Source organism: Labrus mixtus, chromosome 10 (genome assembly GCF_963584025.1).
Source record: "Labrus mixtus chromosome 10, fLabMix1.1, whole genome shotgun sequence".
NCBI lineage: Eukaryota > Metazoa > Chordata > Actinopteri > Labriformes > Labridae > Labrus > Labrus mixtus.
Window position 1 is genome coordinate 27850132 of NC_083621.1, and position 16278 is coordinate 27866409.

Here is a 16278-nt window from a genome sequence, read left to right on the forward strand (position 1 = left end):
AAATATTTTTTTTATAAAATATGGAGGACTCAGTCTGATATGTAAGAAGTTAAACTGCTCGCAGCTTGTTGTATATTGGCTCCCTGGACTCACACAGCCATAGGGAAGAGGATAAACTGCTGCTTAATGCCATCCTTTGAAGTGCGCATATAGGCGTTTCCTGAACCCGTCAACCAATCAGCTGTCTTGGGCCTATGAAACAAAGAACAAGAGATCCAGTTGTTCTTCATTCAAATAAAAGAGAAAGTTTCAGCACACAGGTCGAAATTAACTGCATCTGTGCATTGAGGAGTAACGGAACAGATGGAAATGATGCATTCCTTATTTTGGCTCCTGGCTCTTTTGCACACAATATGTCCGGGACATGCTTGGTAAGAGACTAATCACACTGTGGCTGCATGTTGTCTCACACTTCAGTTAAATTGAGCGCAATAATTATACTCAATCTTCTTCTCAGGTTGGCAGGCAACTTACTTATGACAGGACCAAAGGTAAATACAAATATTTGGTTTCTCGGGTTATAAAATAGATACGATGTTTTCAAATGAGGTCAGAGTATGACATTGCATTTCCCGCAGGCCTATCTCACCTATACAAGAAGCGTGCAGATTGGCGCACAGAGCGGCATTGAGGAGTGCAAACACCAGTTTGCGATGGACAGATGGAACTGTCCTGACAGCGCAATCCAGCTCAAAGGCCTGAGGCGAGGTAGGTCGAGAATGTAAATACAAAATAAATATGTATTAACGTACTGATGATGCAGAGCTTCTTAAAGCCCGTATGTTAAAGAATGCCCCTACATCCACATCATGAAGTGAAATGGAATGGATAGTTCTTTCTGGGGTATAAAATATGGTTGTCCGTGACCCATTTTTGTTTCACTCATTATCATAGTTTGCAGAGACTGGTTTGTTTTGGTTGCAATCATAATGGCGAAGTTGCAACCAAATACAAGTCGGCATTATTTTTTTTTTGTTTGTTTTGGGGTAGGCTAATTCATTAATATGAACTAATCTTTTTTTCGTTGACAGCCACCAGAGAGTCATCTTTTGTCCACGCCATCAGTGCAGCGGGGGTCATGTACACTCTGACCAGGAACTGCAGTCTCGGAGACCTCGACAACTGTGGCTGTGATGTTTCCAGGAACGGGAAAATTGGTAAGGTTTCCAGAGCCGAAAAATACATTAAAAAAATAATAATATTAACCTGTCTGATATGGCCGTTTGGTTTAGACCTTTAAAATCAATCAAATGATTGTTCTTTAATAATTGAAGAGAGTGATAGTTGGTCATTAAAGGGGTGTGTTGTGTTCAGGCGGTCGTGGCTGGCTGTGGGGTGGCTGCAGTGACAACGTGGATTTTGGGGAGAGGATTTCCAAACAGTACGTGGATGCGCAGGAGACTGGTCAGGACTCCAGGGCTGCCGTCAACCTGCACAACAACGCGGCCGGGCGCTTGGTAAGTCATGGTCACATGTAAAAAATCCCATTTGTTAAATAGAGCGCAGGTTAGGTCGTTTGCAATAATGATCTTTCCCTGGTTTCCCAACAGGCAGTGAAGGCAACCATGAAGCGTATCTGTAGGTGCCATGGCATGTCTGAGAGCTGCAGTGTCCAAACCTGTTGGACGCAGCTGTCTGAATTCAGAGAAATCGGAAACTACTTGAAGCTCAAGCACAATCAAGCGCAGAAGCTGGACATCGACAAGAAGCGCATGCGGGCCGGAAACAGCGCGGACAACAGAGGAGCTATCGTGGACGCGTTCAGCAGCGTCGCCCCCACAGACCTCATCTACCTGGAGGACTCCCCGGATTACTGCAGGAGGAACACCAGCCTGGGTCTGTACGGCACAGAGGGCCGGGAGTGTGTGCAGCACGGAGAGGCTCTGAGCCAGTGGGAGAGGCGCAGCTGCCGTAGGTTGTGTCATGAGTGCGGCCTGAGGGTGGAGGAGAGGCGCACAGAGGTAATGAGCAGCTGCAACTGCAAATTCCACTGGTGCTGCACGGTGAACTGTGAGGACTGCTCCCAGGTTATAGTGAAACATGTGTGCGCAAGGAGGGAGGGAGATGGACACAGCTTTAGACGGAGATACCGGGGACCCAATTCCCTGTCTAAGTCAGTAAATATGTAAAATAAGGTCCCATAAATATGTTGAATGTCTGTTTGCACTTTTCACCTAATTCCATGTCTCTATATGTATAAATAATGATATCTATTTATGAATATTGTGTTTTTTTAAATTGAAATAAAGATTAAAAAAATACATATTCCTGGATCCATCTTTCTTTACATTTCACAACTAAAAACAATTTGGTTATTTTACTTAATAAACCCAGGGGTTTGAATTTTATGACAGGGCACCCAAGCATTTATTAGAATAAGAATGGAGTGAATACACTTAACAGAGGATTACATGGATAACATGGTGCACTTCACACCTAACCCAGATGTTGATCCAGCAGTTGATCCACTATCACTTTGATGTCAACGTGTATTGATTTCATTCAAAGAGCAGGGAGGCTTTGAAAGACAAATTAGAGAAGTATTTCCAGGTATTTGGCCCCTTAATCCGGGACACCCCTGCCTATCCTATAGTCTTTGTCACATCCCACAGGCAATGCAAATTTCTCACAATACATCAAAGCCTTAAGAGGGGAAATGCACTGTCAGATTGTAACAGAACAATTTGATCACGCTCCACATTAGTTTGACAAAAAAAGAGAGAAAGAGAAGTTATAAATAAGCATGTCTTCCACTCCACCTTGGATACCAGTTCATTTCTAATCTTATAATTTGCAAGTAATTAGGTCTTAGAAGAGCCTTGTCTCCGCCCACAGGCCTATCTGTGTCTTAGGAGCCATTCATCTCCTCCTTCTTCCCTCTACCCCCTGTATCTCCAAAAATCTTCCTCTCAGCTGGACGTGTCATAAATCTGCCCCATCTCAGCTCAATGAGTGATGGAGTGGATATTACCTCCATAGTGCCCGGGGGTGTGAGGGGGTGGTAGTGTAACAGAGAGAGGGCTGTTCCACTATCTTTACAGAGCAGTCAGTGTAGAGGCCGTAAACAAGATAAGTGAGAAATTACAGCCTGGTTATCTTTACACTAGATCAACATGCTGTCATTTTAGATTATCAATGTTATAGTCAAAGGAGTGCCGGTAATCATTTTTCATTTAAGCAAACACAGCTTGCTGTTTAAATTTGACATTTTAGCTGAGAGTACAGAGAGAGCATATCCAAACTTCTCTAGAAACCCCTCTGAATAAAATGTCTAGCATTTGGGTAAATGTAAGATAGGGACAAAAGGGCTTTTTTTGCTTTTGAAACATCTCACAAGAAATGACAGAAAAGCTAAGAAACTACCTTTACACGCAGGGTAACGCAACCAAAACACAGACCAAAACGCTCCCTCCCATAGCTCCCATTTGTCTGTTTTCTTTGTGGGGATGTCCTGTATTTCCCATGCTCCCCTGCTGTGTGTTAATGAAGGTTTCACCCCACTGGAAGTCCTCACTGACCAGCCCCTTGTTTCTGCTCCCCCCCTGAGTACATTATTGCTACCATATTGGTCCCATATGATGTTATTGCTTGCTTGTGCTGTTCTTCTACTCCTGTCTGATGCTTTACTTCCACTAATTTGAAATTTAAAGGGGAAGGGTTACTCATTTTCCTTCAACATGTTTGTGCTAATGGCATCTTTCCTACCATCTTGGACATGAACTTTTCTAAACATCATCTTCGGCTGATTTGATACCAAGATAAGTGTTCCATGGTTTGTGTTATAGTTAAAACTCTATACTGTAACTATCCTCCACAGCAGCAGTCTCATGTCTTACTTAATCTTCCCCAATCAGGACAGAAGAGGAAGAAAACAAGAGGGGGATGATCTCCCACAAGGACCCCCCAGGAGGACTCATGTATTCACTCAGACATGCCTGGGGGATCTGAGCATGATTGATCATCCCTCCTCTCTGCTGCCCTCCTCTCTCACCTGGGTGTGAGATACCAAGAGGCCCGGCACAGGACAGGCTGGGACACAAGATCTGACACAGCCTCAGACAATGCAAAGTTGTAAATTAGAAGAAAATAAAAATGACATCACTACATGACTGACAACCAATATCTCAGAGCAGCAACATCGATCTATGCAGGTAAATAAACCTCAACATCCAAAATAGTCTGTTAAGATCTGACAGATATGATCATGTTTAATAACAAATCTACAGCTTACAACATCAGACATGCTAGTTAGAACAAACTAAAGTAGTGACCATTGAATTCAGATACCTGTCTATCTATAGGTGTATGAAAAGGAAGTAACAGCTTCTATGTTTAGAGGCAGCTAAACTCACAGTGCGTGTATGCGCTAGTTTTGTACTCCTTGGGTGCTTTACATAGCCACTGAAACTTTCTACTTTGGTCTTATTCAACAGGAAATGGACACGTGGTCCGTCTTGGCTGAGGACTTACAGAGCAAACCGTTTTGTGAGTCTACTGCAAAAGAAAAACAAGTTCCACTTAACAGGTCCACTTCATTACAGCCAAAGTGATACTAAGGAGAGACAGGCATGAGTTTAAACAATGTTCCCTCCAAGAAGGAGATGATGGGGTGGAATCCACAGAGTCTAGCTGACTACATGAGGAGGGTGAGTACGAGAAGAGGTGGAAATGTGACATTTTTACATCGTCAAGTTCATTGAAAAACTTGATGTTTGGCTCAAATAAAAAATCTAATCTGTGAAATATACATGAAACAAATGAAGCCATATAATACTTCACATTGCTCGTTCAATGTATTCTTACTTAGAATAGCCATTTTTGGCAAAACATTTCAAAACCAAAATTATTTAATCAGACCTACTAAATCTTATTTTAATTATACAAGTTCACACCTACTGGAAATACTTATTATACTGGTATTTTCATGGGTGGCATTTTCTCAGCTAAATCTAACAGGCTGTGACAAAGCAGTGGTGAAGGGCGGCATTAGTGGAGCACAGTTCATGGTAAGTGTGTCTAAATCTCTAGAGGACTTTGCATGTCTTCTGAAATACTTTGATTAACTGATTTTCTGTTTTTCCGTGATATTTAAATCATCATTCAGAAAATGACTGAGCTTGACCTCCAAGTGTTCCCCGGCCTTTATGTCCCGTGAGTCTGTCCAAAATGATTTATGGTGATGAATAGTTTCAGTGCTGTCATGACACAATATGTTGTCTATTTTTGACTGACCTCATCTAGCGGCAGCTTGAGTCATTATTATTTTATCAATTTTTTTTCTTTCAAGAGTAATTTCTAAAATCCAAAGTGAAATCCGCAAGGGAAACCAGAAGAAGGCCGTTGGACAAAAGTAAGAGGATAGATTTTTATTTTACAACTTTAACTGTTGTAAAATGTGTGAGTGTAACCAAACCGCATCAGATATATTTCAAATTATTCTCCTTTTTTTTTAGATCAAAGGCACAAAAGTTTCCACAACAAGGTAAGGAACAGGGAAGTTTCAACCAAGCAGCAGCTGCTGGTGTTTAAAAAGGAAGCAAATGTGCAATAGCTGCAGTTCCTCGAGTGTCCACTTGAGGCTGACTGCAAAAGCCCCAGAAGTCCCTTTGTATTAAAATGCTCTTTTTTACAGCAGAAATACACACGTTTAAAGATGGTTACAAAAACATATTTTGGTCTGAAAAGCTCATGTCTTTAATTGTTCACACTGCATAGGGGGTGATTTTTTTAACTGATCCGTTGTGATTGTATTAATCAATCAATCAATCAAACTTTATTTGTATAGCACTTTTCATACAACAAATGTATCACAAAGTGCTTTACATCAACATAAATCAAACAGCAACAACATGACTCTCACTTCAGATATGCCATTCTTTTGAAATCTCCTCGGTACAGTCCGTGTCAATATGTCCAGCAGAGAGAATGCCTGATAATATCCATGTACTGTCCCATCAGCCGACCTCTGATACTCTGACTCTAACTGACAAAGCACATGCAATCTATCAACAATGACATTAAGAGATAAATAACTTAGGGAATTAAAAAAGGACAAGTTGAGTGAGAAAACTGTCAAATCAAATTCTAATTTTATTTTTCAATGGATGTCAATGTTACTGAGTGTATTGAATGGGCCATATCAATCACAGACCCTTTAATGAATTAAATCAAGACTGTTCTGAGGCGGATTTTTGATCATTTCTCCAGATTTTAATACAATATTATATAGTGAAGGAGCGTGTGAACAATGAGGTTATGGTATTGATAAGAAAATGTTTTCACAGTTCTTTGTTTATTTTCCGCAGCATTTGTACAGGAGAAGGAGGTTTGGGACTCGGATGAGTTTGTAAGTGAAGTATTGAGAAGTACTTGAGACTCAATATGTCGGTTATCAAAATGAAACAGCATTAAGTGATCAAGCAAAGGGCAAACGCCCAAAAAGAATAACTCATAAAACTGAATTCTCCCATCTGAGTCTCTCCTTACTCATGTCACTTTGGTCAGGAAAATGAAAGTGATTATGACGAAGAGGCTCAACATCAGGCGAGAGGGGAAGATGGCTACATCTGTGCCCTGACTGAGCCTCAAGACAACGAGGAGGCCAGTTCAGATGAGTATGAGGTGGTTGAAGTCACAACAAAACCCCCTCTACAGCCAAGACCGGCTAAACTTCAGGACAGTAAAGACAGAGGTGAGAGAAAGCAAAACAATGTGAAAACACATCAGTTGTTCTCATGGTTTCTATTTGATATGTTTTGAGAGCAGAACTGGTGCTCATGTTTCCTGAATCATTTGCTAACAAAATGTGTCTCCGTACGCGAGTAGACCCGGTCCCGTTGCCTGCTGAAAGGACCATAAGACCTCCAATTTCTTGTCCACCAAAAGTTAATAATGTCCCTCAGAGACCCCTGAAAGCATCAGGTTGCCTTTATATTTAACAAATCCACAACCACAAAACTAATTTATGATTATGTTGATGTTCATGCTTGATGTACATGTTTTTCCTTTGGTATCAACAGCAGGCCAACCCATTCTGCCTATTGACAGGAGTAAGAAGCCTGGAAAATCTTGCCCATCAAAGAACGAACCTAAAATATCAAGTATGTGCTGCTTAGTATGTTTGGATTGGTCAGAACTTATTGAAGTTACAGGTTTAACCATTTCCATTTCATGTCCACAAGAGGGCAGCACTGCCGAGGCTTCAAGCCCATCCAGCAGCAAGGTTCCTAAACCGAGACCTCCAAAGCTCACAGATCTGTATAGCAGGTAAGCAAACTCCAACAATTAATGAGACTTAGCAAGACCATCACTCTGAAATGCATTTAATAAAGTTTTTAATTGTGTTATTTTTCATCTCCTCCATCCCAGAACAAGTACACCGATCCCACCCCCTCCATTGCCACCACAGCCAACCCCAGTTAACATTTCAATATCAGATTCAGAACAAAAACAAGTGAGAATTAAAAGCGGGTTCAAAAATATGACTCCCAAAAGTATACTTAGCTTTTTTTAGGTACATTCAGAATAGAAACAGCAGATGGCGATGTTTGAAAAAAATTAATGAAACACCTTTCTGTCATTACAGAAAAAAGAAAGACTTAGTTTACTTAGCCCTTACTATGCCTGTTTTAATCTAGTGCATCCAGGAGCTGGATCCCAGCTGGTATGGAGGACAGTGGACCAGACATCAAGCTGAAGTTGCTCTCAGAGAGGTGAACAAGGTCAGGTGGTGCCTCTCACACTCTCACCCTTCTTATCCCCCACTGGAGCAGTCTGGAGCAGACACACATTCACAAGCATGAAGCTGACATTTCAATGGATTGTAACCACTACTAAATCATGTTCGTTCATGGATTTGTCAATCTTTTTCTCTTTAGGATGGGGCATTTATAGTGAGGGACAGCTCAAAAAGTTCTGAAGATCATCCCTACACCCTAATGCTGCTGAAACAAGAAAAGGTTTTCAACATTAAGATCCGTAACCAAGGCAACTCCTACTCCCTGGGCACTAGACTTAACAACAAGGTAAACTTAAAATGATGATGCCATTATCTAAGATGTTAAAAAAAAGAGAGAAAATTATGTCTATGCTTCGGCAAAGTATACTGAAAAGTTCACATCTTGTGACGCCTCTGGGAGCGTCTGATGCAGACTTGTGCTGCGCTGCGTCATTAGGTCCCTGTCATCTTTTTTGTCTGCTGCTGTGCTGTAGAGTTTCCCTGGGGTGAAGGAAATGATTACCCATCACACACACAACCCGCTGCTGCTCATTGATGCAGCCGACCAGAGCTCTGAAGCACAGAGTCTGTGCTGTCTGCTTCACCCTGCGGGACTATGACCAGTACCAGCATCGGGATTAATGTGGGTGTTTCTCTATGCTAATTTGCGTGCATGTATACTTGAGGCTTGCTAAGAATAATTTCATAAAAACCTCTGAACATATGTCACAATTAAAGAGGTCCCTGTTTTGTTATTCCTTTTCATAGTGACTATAATTATACTTTCAGTACAAAGAATAATAGAAGAAGATTGTTTTGAAAGTGCAAATTGTTTTTGTATATTCTATTAAAGTATGTTTTTGCAGACACACAGCATTACCTCTGTTCTTCACGCCTCAGATTCAGACCAAGCTGGGGGCTGCTGCTGCTGCTTCAGTGCCTCCTCTTGGACTTTCAGAAACGCCAGCTTGTCAGGGTGGCCAACACAAACGATCAGATCACAAAGCTTCAGCTGGGTTTGCACTGCAGGCGGAAAACAAATCTCTTCCTTTACAACTGTCTCAGGCCCAAGATGTCTCATCTCAAGTTACTTAGCAGGGTATGTTTGAGGTTCCACACCAAGTTTGATAAGACCGAACAGGAAATGACCTGAATGATTAACTTCAATATGTACATTCCTTTCTATTCTGTCCTGTTGTTATAAAGTGAAAGTACTCATTGTGCAGCAGAAGAACATTTTAATATAAATAGCTTTGGATCACTGAGAAAATAATTTTATAATAATATTATATATTATTTATACTGAGACTAAATTAGATGAGTACGTGAGTCTTTTTGGACGTTAATTGCTCAGCAAAACAATGCAAAATGGAAAACAGAGGAGCTACTCACAGCTGGAATAATGAAAACAGTTAGGGGACAGGGGTGATAAAGAAGATTACATTTTTATGGCAGCATATTCAATCTCAGTGAAAATAATTATCTTTAAGTTTTTTATGGGTTTTTTTAATTGGAAAATGTCAATAACTCTCTAAAATCACAGCACCTACCCTTGTTCATATCTGAGAGCAACTTCAGCATGATGTCTGGTCACCTGTCCTCATTATCAGTTTGAAATCTGTTTAAGCATGTCTTTTATATTTATATATATAATATACATTTTTTGTACTGTTCTGAAAGTAGCTCAATTTGGTCAAATATACTTCATGTGATATCAAAACAAAATTCTATAAAAGTGAACACTTGCAGTATCAACTGACGAAGAACGAAAAATAATTCCACTTATGATAATTATATTATAAACATCTGTTGATTGTTTTCAGGCTTTGAGTGATTAAAGTAAACGGATAGTTCTGATCAGGTAAGACATCACAACAAGCAGATCTGACTGCTTTTTTGACTACAACCGTCCCCTCAGGCAAAAAAAGAAGAAGTTTTACATCATGCTTCATAACAATTCACCTGGCTGTTGGACATCTGTGTGTGAAATCCTTCAGTTACTCCTATCTACCCGTCAGCCAAGTGTGATCTGACAGACATCATGTAGCATCATGTAACTCTGCACCGCTGACATCTACAAGCAAGGCTAAGGTGCAAAGCAGTTGGTGTGGAAAACATCCACTTAAGGCTATCACATTTCAGATCTAGTGTAACAGTTACATCATGTGCTTTGCATATTTGCAAATCGATCATCAAGGTTATTATGCTGGTAAAATTGATGCTTCCTGACATTTTGGGGTTATAAAGAGGGAAGGTAGGATACACAGTCAGTCATACATACATGCCAGTTGATCCATGCAGTTTGACAAGGAGTCGAGCTCTTTCAATATGTGTTCCAGATCAATGCAGGCAGCTGAGGCATCTCGCACTGTGTCATTTCCTGTGTTCTCCATCTGAAAATACATTACATAACAACAACATAAACTTTATCATATGCCAAACTAAAGAAACAGACAACTTGAAATACAAACCTGTATGCTATTATAACACTCAAACTGGAAGTTGAACATAAATTAACCTCAGAACAAAAAAAGTACCAACAAAGTGTCTATGAATAAAACCACAGAACGCAACTGTAACTTGTTTTATTTCAATGTTTATTCAATAAATCAAGTTAAATACATGAGAACTATTTGCCTACAAAGAACACAAAAATTGAATGCTTATATAAACACACAAACAGCCAAAGTAGCTGAGCAGTGATGTAAAAAACATCATTTTAAATGCATAGAGAGTTCATGGAAGTCCAAAACTTGCTTGGAATAGTAAAATAAAGTTGTTACAATTGCAATATTAGCTTGAACACAAACAATTTCCTATCTGGACTGTGTCAACAAACCGTCCTCTTAACTTTACTGCAGTACTCTTAGTGAACTAAGAATAATTATTGTGAACTAAGAATCCCATCAGATGTGTGCTGCAGCAGAATCCCATCAGATGTGTGCTGCAGCAGAATCCCATCAGATGTGTGCTGCAGCAGTAGGATCAAGAACTTCGGCCTTCTCTGGCTGCTGGACTCCAAACACAGCAGCTCTGCATCTTCTGTAGGCCTCTTCCAGTTTCTGCAGAGAAGAGCCCAGCTCTGGACTGGTGCGGAGTGCCACCAAGTCATAAGCCATCCAGGTCAGCTGAACTACAGGTGGGGAGAAAAATTAAGATTTAAGCGCAGCTAATTTAACACTAATGTTAAATAAAGTCAATTTAATGCTACAGTGCAACATGGATACATACGTGATATATTCTCAACGTTTTCTATCATTGTCTCCAAATCCTTGTTTAACTCCAAAACGCCTTCGTTGTTGTCCCGTGGGATCTCCGGGAGCGAAGCTGAGCCGGTCATCTAAATTAAAAACCGGTTTATACTTAAATTATTATTTTTCGTTTGGCAAATAGGAAGACATAAAACTACCTTCAGCTTTCTGCCGCGTAGTTGTCATGGCAGCAAAATCTGGCGTTAGCTTACGTTAGCTTGCGGTGCTACTATCTGACGTAAGCTACGCCTTTCTGAGATAGTTGGCTTGGTAACGTTACGGTGATTAAAATTAACGTTTTTTTTTTTTTTTACGCTTTGTACAAATAAGATGGTTGTTGTTACACATTAGCGCAAGTTATAGCTAAAACGAATTAAAAATGTGAGAAACTTACGACAGAAAGTCTTCCTTTCTTTAGAATGGTAGGTCTCGCGATAGCTAGCTTGACCTGTAAAAAAAAAAAAAAAGCGACGCATTGCGCAGACTCAGTAGAAAAACAGCTGACTCATTCTGCACATTATTTTTTCTTTTTTACCTACAACAGCATTTTCCATCATAATAATGCTAGTGAACAATAATAATAATAATAATAATAATGCTACTGAATAATAATGATTATAATTAATATTAGTATTAGTAGTGATACACTTTGGCTAGCTTATTGAACATCTTGATAAACATAGATTGTTTGCAGTAAAACTATGCAGGAAAAAAATGAGCTGGTTAAAAAAATTCAAAAGGCTGCATATTTTCAGACTCAAGCTAAGTCACATTTTCTTGTTATTTTCTCCCGACCAGGCTATCCTAGGAGCACCGGTGACAGTGACAACAATAATATAGCAGGCCGGCAGAACTCCATCAGACCCAACCTGTCAGGCAATGACTGTTAAAAAAAAAAAAAAACAGAAAGAGGTGAGTGGATCCAGGTTGGGCTTTATAGTTACGTAGCCTTTCTTTAATACCACTTTGAATCTCTCTCACATGATAAATTCACATCTACAGTTTAACTGGATGCATTGTATAACATCGTTATTATTTAGAGTCTATGACTGGACTTAATAAAGCTATTTGTCATTTTCAAATTTAAAATTAAACCTTGCCAACTGGACTTTATGCCTTGAAAAGGATGGACAGGAATCATCTGCTACAGTGTTTAATACAAAAAATGTAAAGCGAGGTAAAGAGGTTGGTTAAGAAGGATTAGTCTATTAAAAGGACATTTTCATCATAATTGTAATACTTTATTTCCTTTCATTGTTGGAGAAACTCATTCATGTTCACAATGTGGCTGTCAATAGTATGCAGAAGAAAGAATGGTTTAAGTGTATATTCTTAAATGGCCAAGCAACAATATTATACTCTGTTTCAGTTCGCACCGTTATATTTCAAAATGTACGAATGACTAACTCCATTATTGTTAAAAAAAACAACTTGAGTGGAAAATTATTTAATTGAGGGTGTAAAAAAACCCCTGGGGGAACTGAATTAGCTGACAGCAGGAGAAAGAAAAAAAAGAAAGCAGGAACTGAATATTCACCTGAGAAAACAACCAATCGCACAGGCAAGGGGGCGTTTCCTGGGAAACAGATAAAGCCGGTATGACAGGTGACATCTTGACATACAGCAAGGGCAAACAGACAAGAAAGGGTTGGAGAAGAGTAAATTAGAAGCAGGGAGACCATCATTTGGATCAGCAACTAACATTCAAATACCTGAAGAGGTCTGAACAAGAAAGGACTTTCCTTGGCTGACAGAATCAAAAGAAGTTTGGCAGAGAAAGGAAGGACAACCAAAGGATTAAGAAGAGACACTCAAAGGTGAGAAGAAACCTTGACAATGTCTTCATTCGAGGCCCAGGGCCAGTCTCCTCCTAGGTGTGGCCCACAGTTCCCAAGCCTGGGCCAGGAGCCTCCCGAGCTCAGCATGTACAGCGACTGCTACTACCCTCCTCCCTCCCTGCCGAGTCCTCAGCGCACCACGCCGACCTCCTACGACCTGAGCGACTACACCACCTCCTCTCCAAACCCTTACCTCTGGTTCAATGGCTCTGGCCTCAACACATCACCGTACCTGGCCACCACCGGCCCACCTGGCAACCCCGGCCCTCCCTTTGTCCCTCAGCACTACGGCATACAGAGGCCTTACCTAGGTCCTACTGGGTCCGGGGGTCCGGGAGGGGAGCTGAGCTGGTTCTCTCTGCCCTCACAAGAAGACTTGATGAAGCTGGTCAGGCCACCGTATTCCTACTCCGCTCTCATCGCCATGGCTATCCATGGAGCACCAGACAGGAGACTGACCTTGAGTCAGATTTACCAGTATGTCGCTGACAACTTCCCTTTCTATAATAAGAGTAAAGCAGGCTGGCAGAACTCCATCAGACACAACCTGTCGCTCAATGACTGCTTCAAAAAAGTACCAAGAGATGAGGATGATCCAGGTAAGATTTTTAAGTTAAAGTCTATTTTATATTGTTTTGTTCTATGATCTGTTTTAATACCTTGCACAAGCTAGTAGATATTTGGATTTCATTTACATCTTTAGTTTAGGTGTTTGTTGTTGGTTTGAATGTTTTTTTACATAATAAATCGATATATTTGTTTTATATTTTAACTGGAACCTCACCAATTCTATATTTTATTTCTTTACAGGCAAGGGTAACTACTGGACACTAGACCCAAATTGTGAAAAGATGTTTGACAATGGAAACTTCCGCCGCAAAAGGAAGAGGAAGTCTGATTCTGTCCTTGCTGGTGATGGCGGTCCGGGGGCTCCAGAGTCAGGTGACAGCGAGAGGGGGAGCCCCAAACACTCTGCCTCCCTTAACATCTCCCCCACAGCGGACAGGATCCCCTCCCCTTCGCCGTCAGGTCCCGCACCTTGTCTAAGCAGCTTCTTATCTGAGATGTCTGGAGTGACAGCCGGGGCAGCTAATGAGGTAGGGGGTGATGGGTTGAGCCGGCCCCTGCAGATCAATCTTTCTCTCGACGGGCCTCATCGACCCCTCCAACCTGGAAGCTTCAGCAGCTACTCCTCCAACTCAGGTGGCCCAGAGTGGGTGCCACAAGTGCCAGGTACACCTGTGCTCTCCTCTTCGCCCACCCATTCTTCCCTAGGCTACACGAGCCCTATCCTCAGCCAGTACTCTGGCTCCAGTGGGCATTTCTACCCCACATTGGGCTCAACAGGAATCATCTATCATCGTGAGGGCACAGAAGTTTAATCAGACATTCAGGGGGGGAAAGTTTGTTTTAAAAAATGACTTTTCACTTGTCCGGTCACTTTAGTTTTCAAGAGGCTCTGAAAGACACAAAACACACACACACACACACACACACACACACACACACACACACACACACACACACACACACACACACACACACACACACACACACACACACACACACACACACACACACACACACACACACACACACACACACACACACACACACACACACACACACACACACACACACACAGTATGTTTGTGCTGACTGAGACAGTGGTCTCTATACCGTGTGACAGTCGAGTAAAAAGGCTTTGATTCCCACAGGAAACACTGAGTCAGCAGCAATGGCCGACAAGTGTCACTCCCTGAACCCACAGTCAGTCACGCTATCAGATCATCAGTCAGCTTTTATTCTAAGTTAAGCTAGTTGCTATCAGATCTGACTCATTATTAACTGATCCCAGATCTGATCTGCTGACATCAGGTCATTCACACACAGCTCTCTGTGATTCTGTGATGCTATCGACTCTATAACGCTCAGACAGCACATTTAGACCAGTAGTTAAATTACACTACATCAAGGTGTGAAGCCTTTGTGCTGAAAGAAAGGACCAAAGCTAAAGTGAAGACTTTCTTTGTAGAATTGAAACAAGCTATCTGCTGAATTTACAATCCGATACAGAAGTGGTACTTTGTAAATATGTCAACGTGATGTTTAATGTTAGATTTATATTGTGGGTTTGTTGGTATTTCTCTGTTATTGTACAAATGCTTTCCTAATGTATGGTGTAATCTGTTGTGTTTTTGATATGAATAAAATCTTATAGAATTCTACAGTTGAAGTTTCTATTATTTTTTTATGAAGAATAATTTATCTAAGCTTTGTGATTTCTCTTGAAGAGCCCACCCCCTTTTAAAAAAAGAAAAAAGAAAACTAACAAAGACAGTAAGCACCGACTGACAGAAAACAGTCCTGCCAGGAAAGCGATGACCAGTAGAGTAGAACCTGCATGTCGGTGAAACCTGATCTTTGTGTGATGGATAGTTAACTGAATCTTCTTAACAGTGAAAATCCACATTCCCATGCTGCTCCTCTCCGCTACAGTTAACACTAAAATCCCTGTCTTGTCACCCCATCTATACACAGGAACTGCTGACTGGGTGCAAGTGACAGGTTGATTTTTAAAAAGTGCAATGAAAGTGTGATTTTCAATGTTTTTTTTAAATTATCAAAAAAGTTTTACAACCTCAAAAACACCTTCAAGTGAATGAAAGCAAAACAAGAACATACTGTACAATAAATATATGTGTGAAGTTTTATTGGCTTATTCACATAAAAACAGGTCCAAACTTAACATTTTTTGTTTTCTTTATTCTGACCCTGCCATTCTTTAAAAAAAAAAAAATAATAATAAGAGGAAGAAATCCTTGGGAGCACCGATAGCCCAGCAGCTTTGTTGTGTGCCCCTGAAGACCTCGTCGTAGAGGCTGTGTGTGCGCTATGCTGCATGCCATCGCCCTCTCTCCTCCTAACATTTCCTTTCTCTCTTCAGCTGTCCTATCCATTAAAGGCTAAAAGGCCCCAAAAACAACTTCAAAAACATGGTTAAAAATAAAGGGGGGGGGAGAGAGAGAAGAAATACTCAAAGCAACATGTTGAACAAAGAAGAAAATGTAGTATAAATATAAAGACTACAAAACAATACTCTAAAGTTTGATAGTAAAGGGTGATTAAAACATGTGAAGTCAAATGTGGAGTAGGAGTTTCAGGTCGTACAATTGATAATATGTTACTCTTATTAACGTTTCTACACACAGCAGTTTAAATGCATTCACTAATGTTATAATAAAGATTATAATACAACCTGGAACACAAGTGTATAAGTCCATTGATGCTGCACTGTAGTTAATATTAGGGCTTCATTTTAAAATCTTAAAACTATTTGCCATTTAAAAGTAACTTTTTTTAACATTCATTAGTTTCACAACCAAAGATGGTCAGCTGTCATAAACGGAAATTTCCAAATATTAACCTTGGTTTTATTCCTTTTCCAAGCTGCCCTGTAAATGTGTAATTT

At 40.5% G+C, this 16278-nt stretch overlaps 4 protein-coding genes across 5 annotated transcripts; 3 read left to right on the plus strand and 1 right to left on the minus strand.

The window, feature by feature from the left end:
• Positions 1-234: 234 nt before the first annotated feature.
• LOC132981543 (protein Wnt-8-like) lies at positions 235-2183 on the plus strand. The gene is made up of 6 exons (XM_061047476.1): positions 235-371; positions 458-491; positions 579-708; positions 1032-1157; positions 1315-1457; positions 1551-2183. The coding sequence occupies exons 1-6, from the start codon at positions 304-306 to the stop codon at positions 2127-2129; spliced, it is 1080 nt and encodes a 359-aa protein (XP_060903459.1). The 5' UTR covers positions 235-303; the 3' UTR covers positions 2130-2183.
• A 2277-nt stretch (positions 2184-4460) lies between these two features.
• lcp2b (lymphocyte cytosolic protein 2b) lies at positions 4461-8586 on the plus strand. 2 transcript variants are annotated; one of them, XM_061048971.1, is made up of 14 exons: positions 4461-4646; positions 4944-5006; positions 5105-5151; positions 5288-5350; positions 5454-5482; positions 6306-6346; positions 6505-6691; positions 6826-6921; positions 7020-7100; positions 7182-7266; positions 7369-7453; positions 7638-7721; positions 7878-8024; positions 8212-8586. In XM_061048971.1, the coding sequence occupies exons 1-14, from the start codon at positions 4569-4571 to the stop codon at positions 8335-8337; spliced, it is 1212 nt and encodes a 403-aa protein (XP_060904954.1). In that variant the 5' UTR covers positions 4461-4568; the 3' UTR covers positions 8338-8586. The 2 variants fall into 2 exon arrangements, with proteins under 2 accessions (XP_060904954.1, XP_060904955.1); XM_061048972.1 differs by having other exon boundaries at positions 4566-4646; positions 4957-5006.
• A 2026-nt stretch (positions 8587-10612) lies between these two features.
• On the minus strand, positions 10613-11360 carry syce3 (synaptonemal complex central element protein 3). The gene is made up of 2 exons (XM_061047477.1): positions 10949-11360; positions 10613-10850 (listed from the first exon to the last, which is right to left on the minus strand). The coding sequence occupies exons 1-2, from the start codon at positions 11055-11057 to the stop codon at positions 10678-10680; spliced, it is 282 nt and encodes a 93-aa protein (XP_060903460.1). The 5' UTR covers positions 11058-11360; the 3' UTR covers positions 10613-10677.
• A 1223-nt stretch (positions 11361-12583) lies between these two features.
• On the plus strand, positions 12584-14420 carry foxi3b (forkhead box I3b). Its single transcript, XM_061048973.1, has 2 exons — positions 12584-13405; positions 13617-14420. Exons 1-2 carry the CDS (start codon positions 12805-12807, stop codon positions 14186-14188), a joined length of 1173 nt encoding a protein of 390 aa, XP_060904956.1. The 5' UTR covers positions 12584-12804; the 3' UTR covers positions 14189-14420.
• Positions 14421-16278: the final 1858 nt, after the last annotated feature.

What these genes read in the sequence shown, in the direction of transcription:
- LOC132981543 (XM_061047476.1), top strand. Translation starts at nt 304, where the DNA reads ATGGAAATGATGCATTCCTTATTTTGGCTCCTGGCTCTTTTGCACACA. An exon ending in GCTCAAAGGCCTGAGGCGAG is followed by an intron (nt 709 to 1,031) that starts GTAGGTCGAGAA and finishes TTTCGTTGACAG; the next exon opens with CCACCAGAGAGTCATCTTTT. An exon ending in TTCCAGGAACGGGAAAATTG is followed by an intron (nt 1,158 to 1,314) that starts GTAAGGTTTCCA and finishes TGTTGTGTTCAG; the next exon opens with GCGGTCGTGGCTGGCTGTGG.
- lcp2b (XM_061048971.1), top strand. Translation starts at nt 4,569, where the DNA reads ATGAGTTTAAACAATGTTCCCTCCAAGAAGGAGATGATGGGGTGGAAT. An exon ending in TTAGTGGAGCACAGTTCATG is followed by an intron (nt 5,007 to 5,104) that starts GTAAGTGTGTCT and finishes ATCATCATTCAG; the next exon opens with AAAATGACTGAGCTTGACCT. An exon ending in TTCCCCGGCCTTTATGTCCC is followed by an intron (nt 5,152 to 5,287) that starts GTGAGTCTGTCC and finishes TTTTCTTTCAAG; the next exon opens with AGTAATTTCTAAAATCCAAA.
- syce3 (XM_061047477.1), bottom strand. Translation starts at nt 11,057, where the DNA reads ATGACCGGCTCAGCTTCGCTCCCGGAGATCCCACGGGACAACAACGAA. An exon ending in AAACGTTGAGAATATATCAC is followed by an intron (nt 10,851 to 10,948) that starts GTATGTATCCAT and finishes CCCCACCTGTAG; the next exon opens with TTCAGCTGACCTGGATGGCT.
- foxi3b (XM_061048973.1), top strand. Translation starts at nt 12,805, where the DNA reads ATGTCTTCATTCGAGGCCCAGGGCCAGTCTCCTCCTAGGTGTGGCCCA. An exon ending in AAGAGATGAGGATGATCCAG is followed by an intron (nt 13,406 to 13,616) that starts GTAAGATTTTTA and finishes ATTTCTTTACAG; the next exon opens with GCAAGGGTAACTACTGGACA.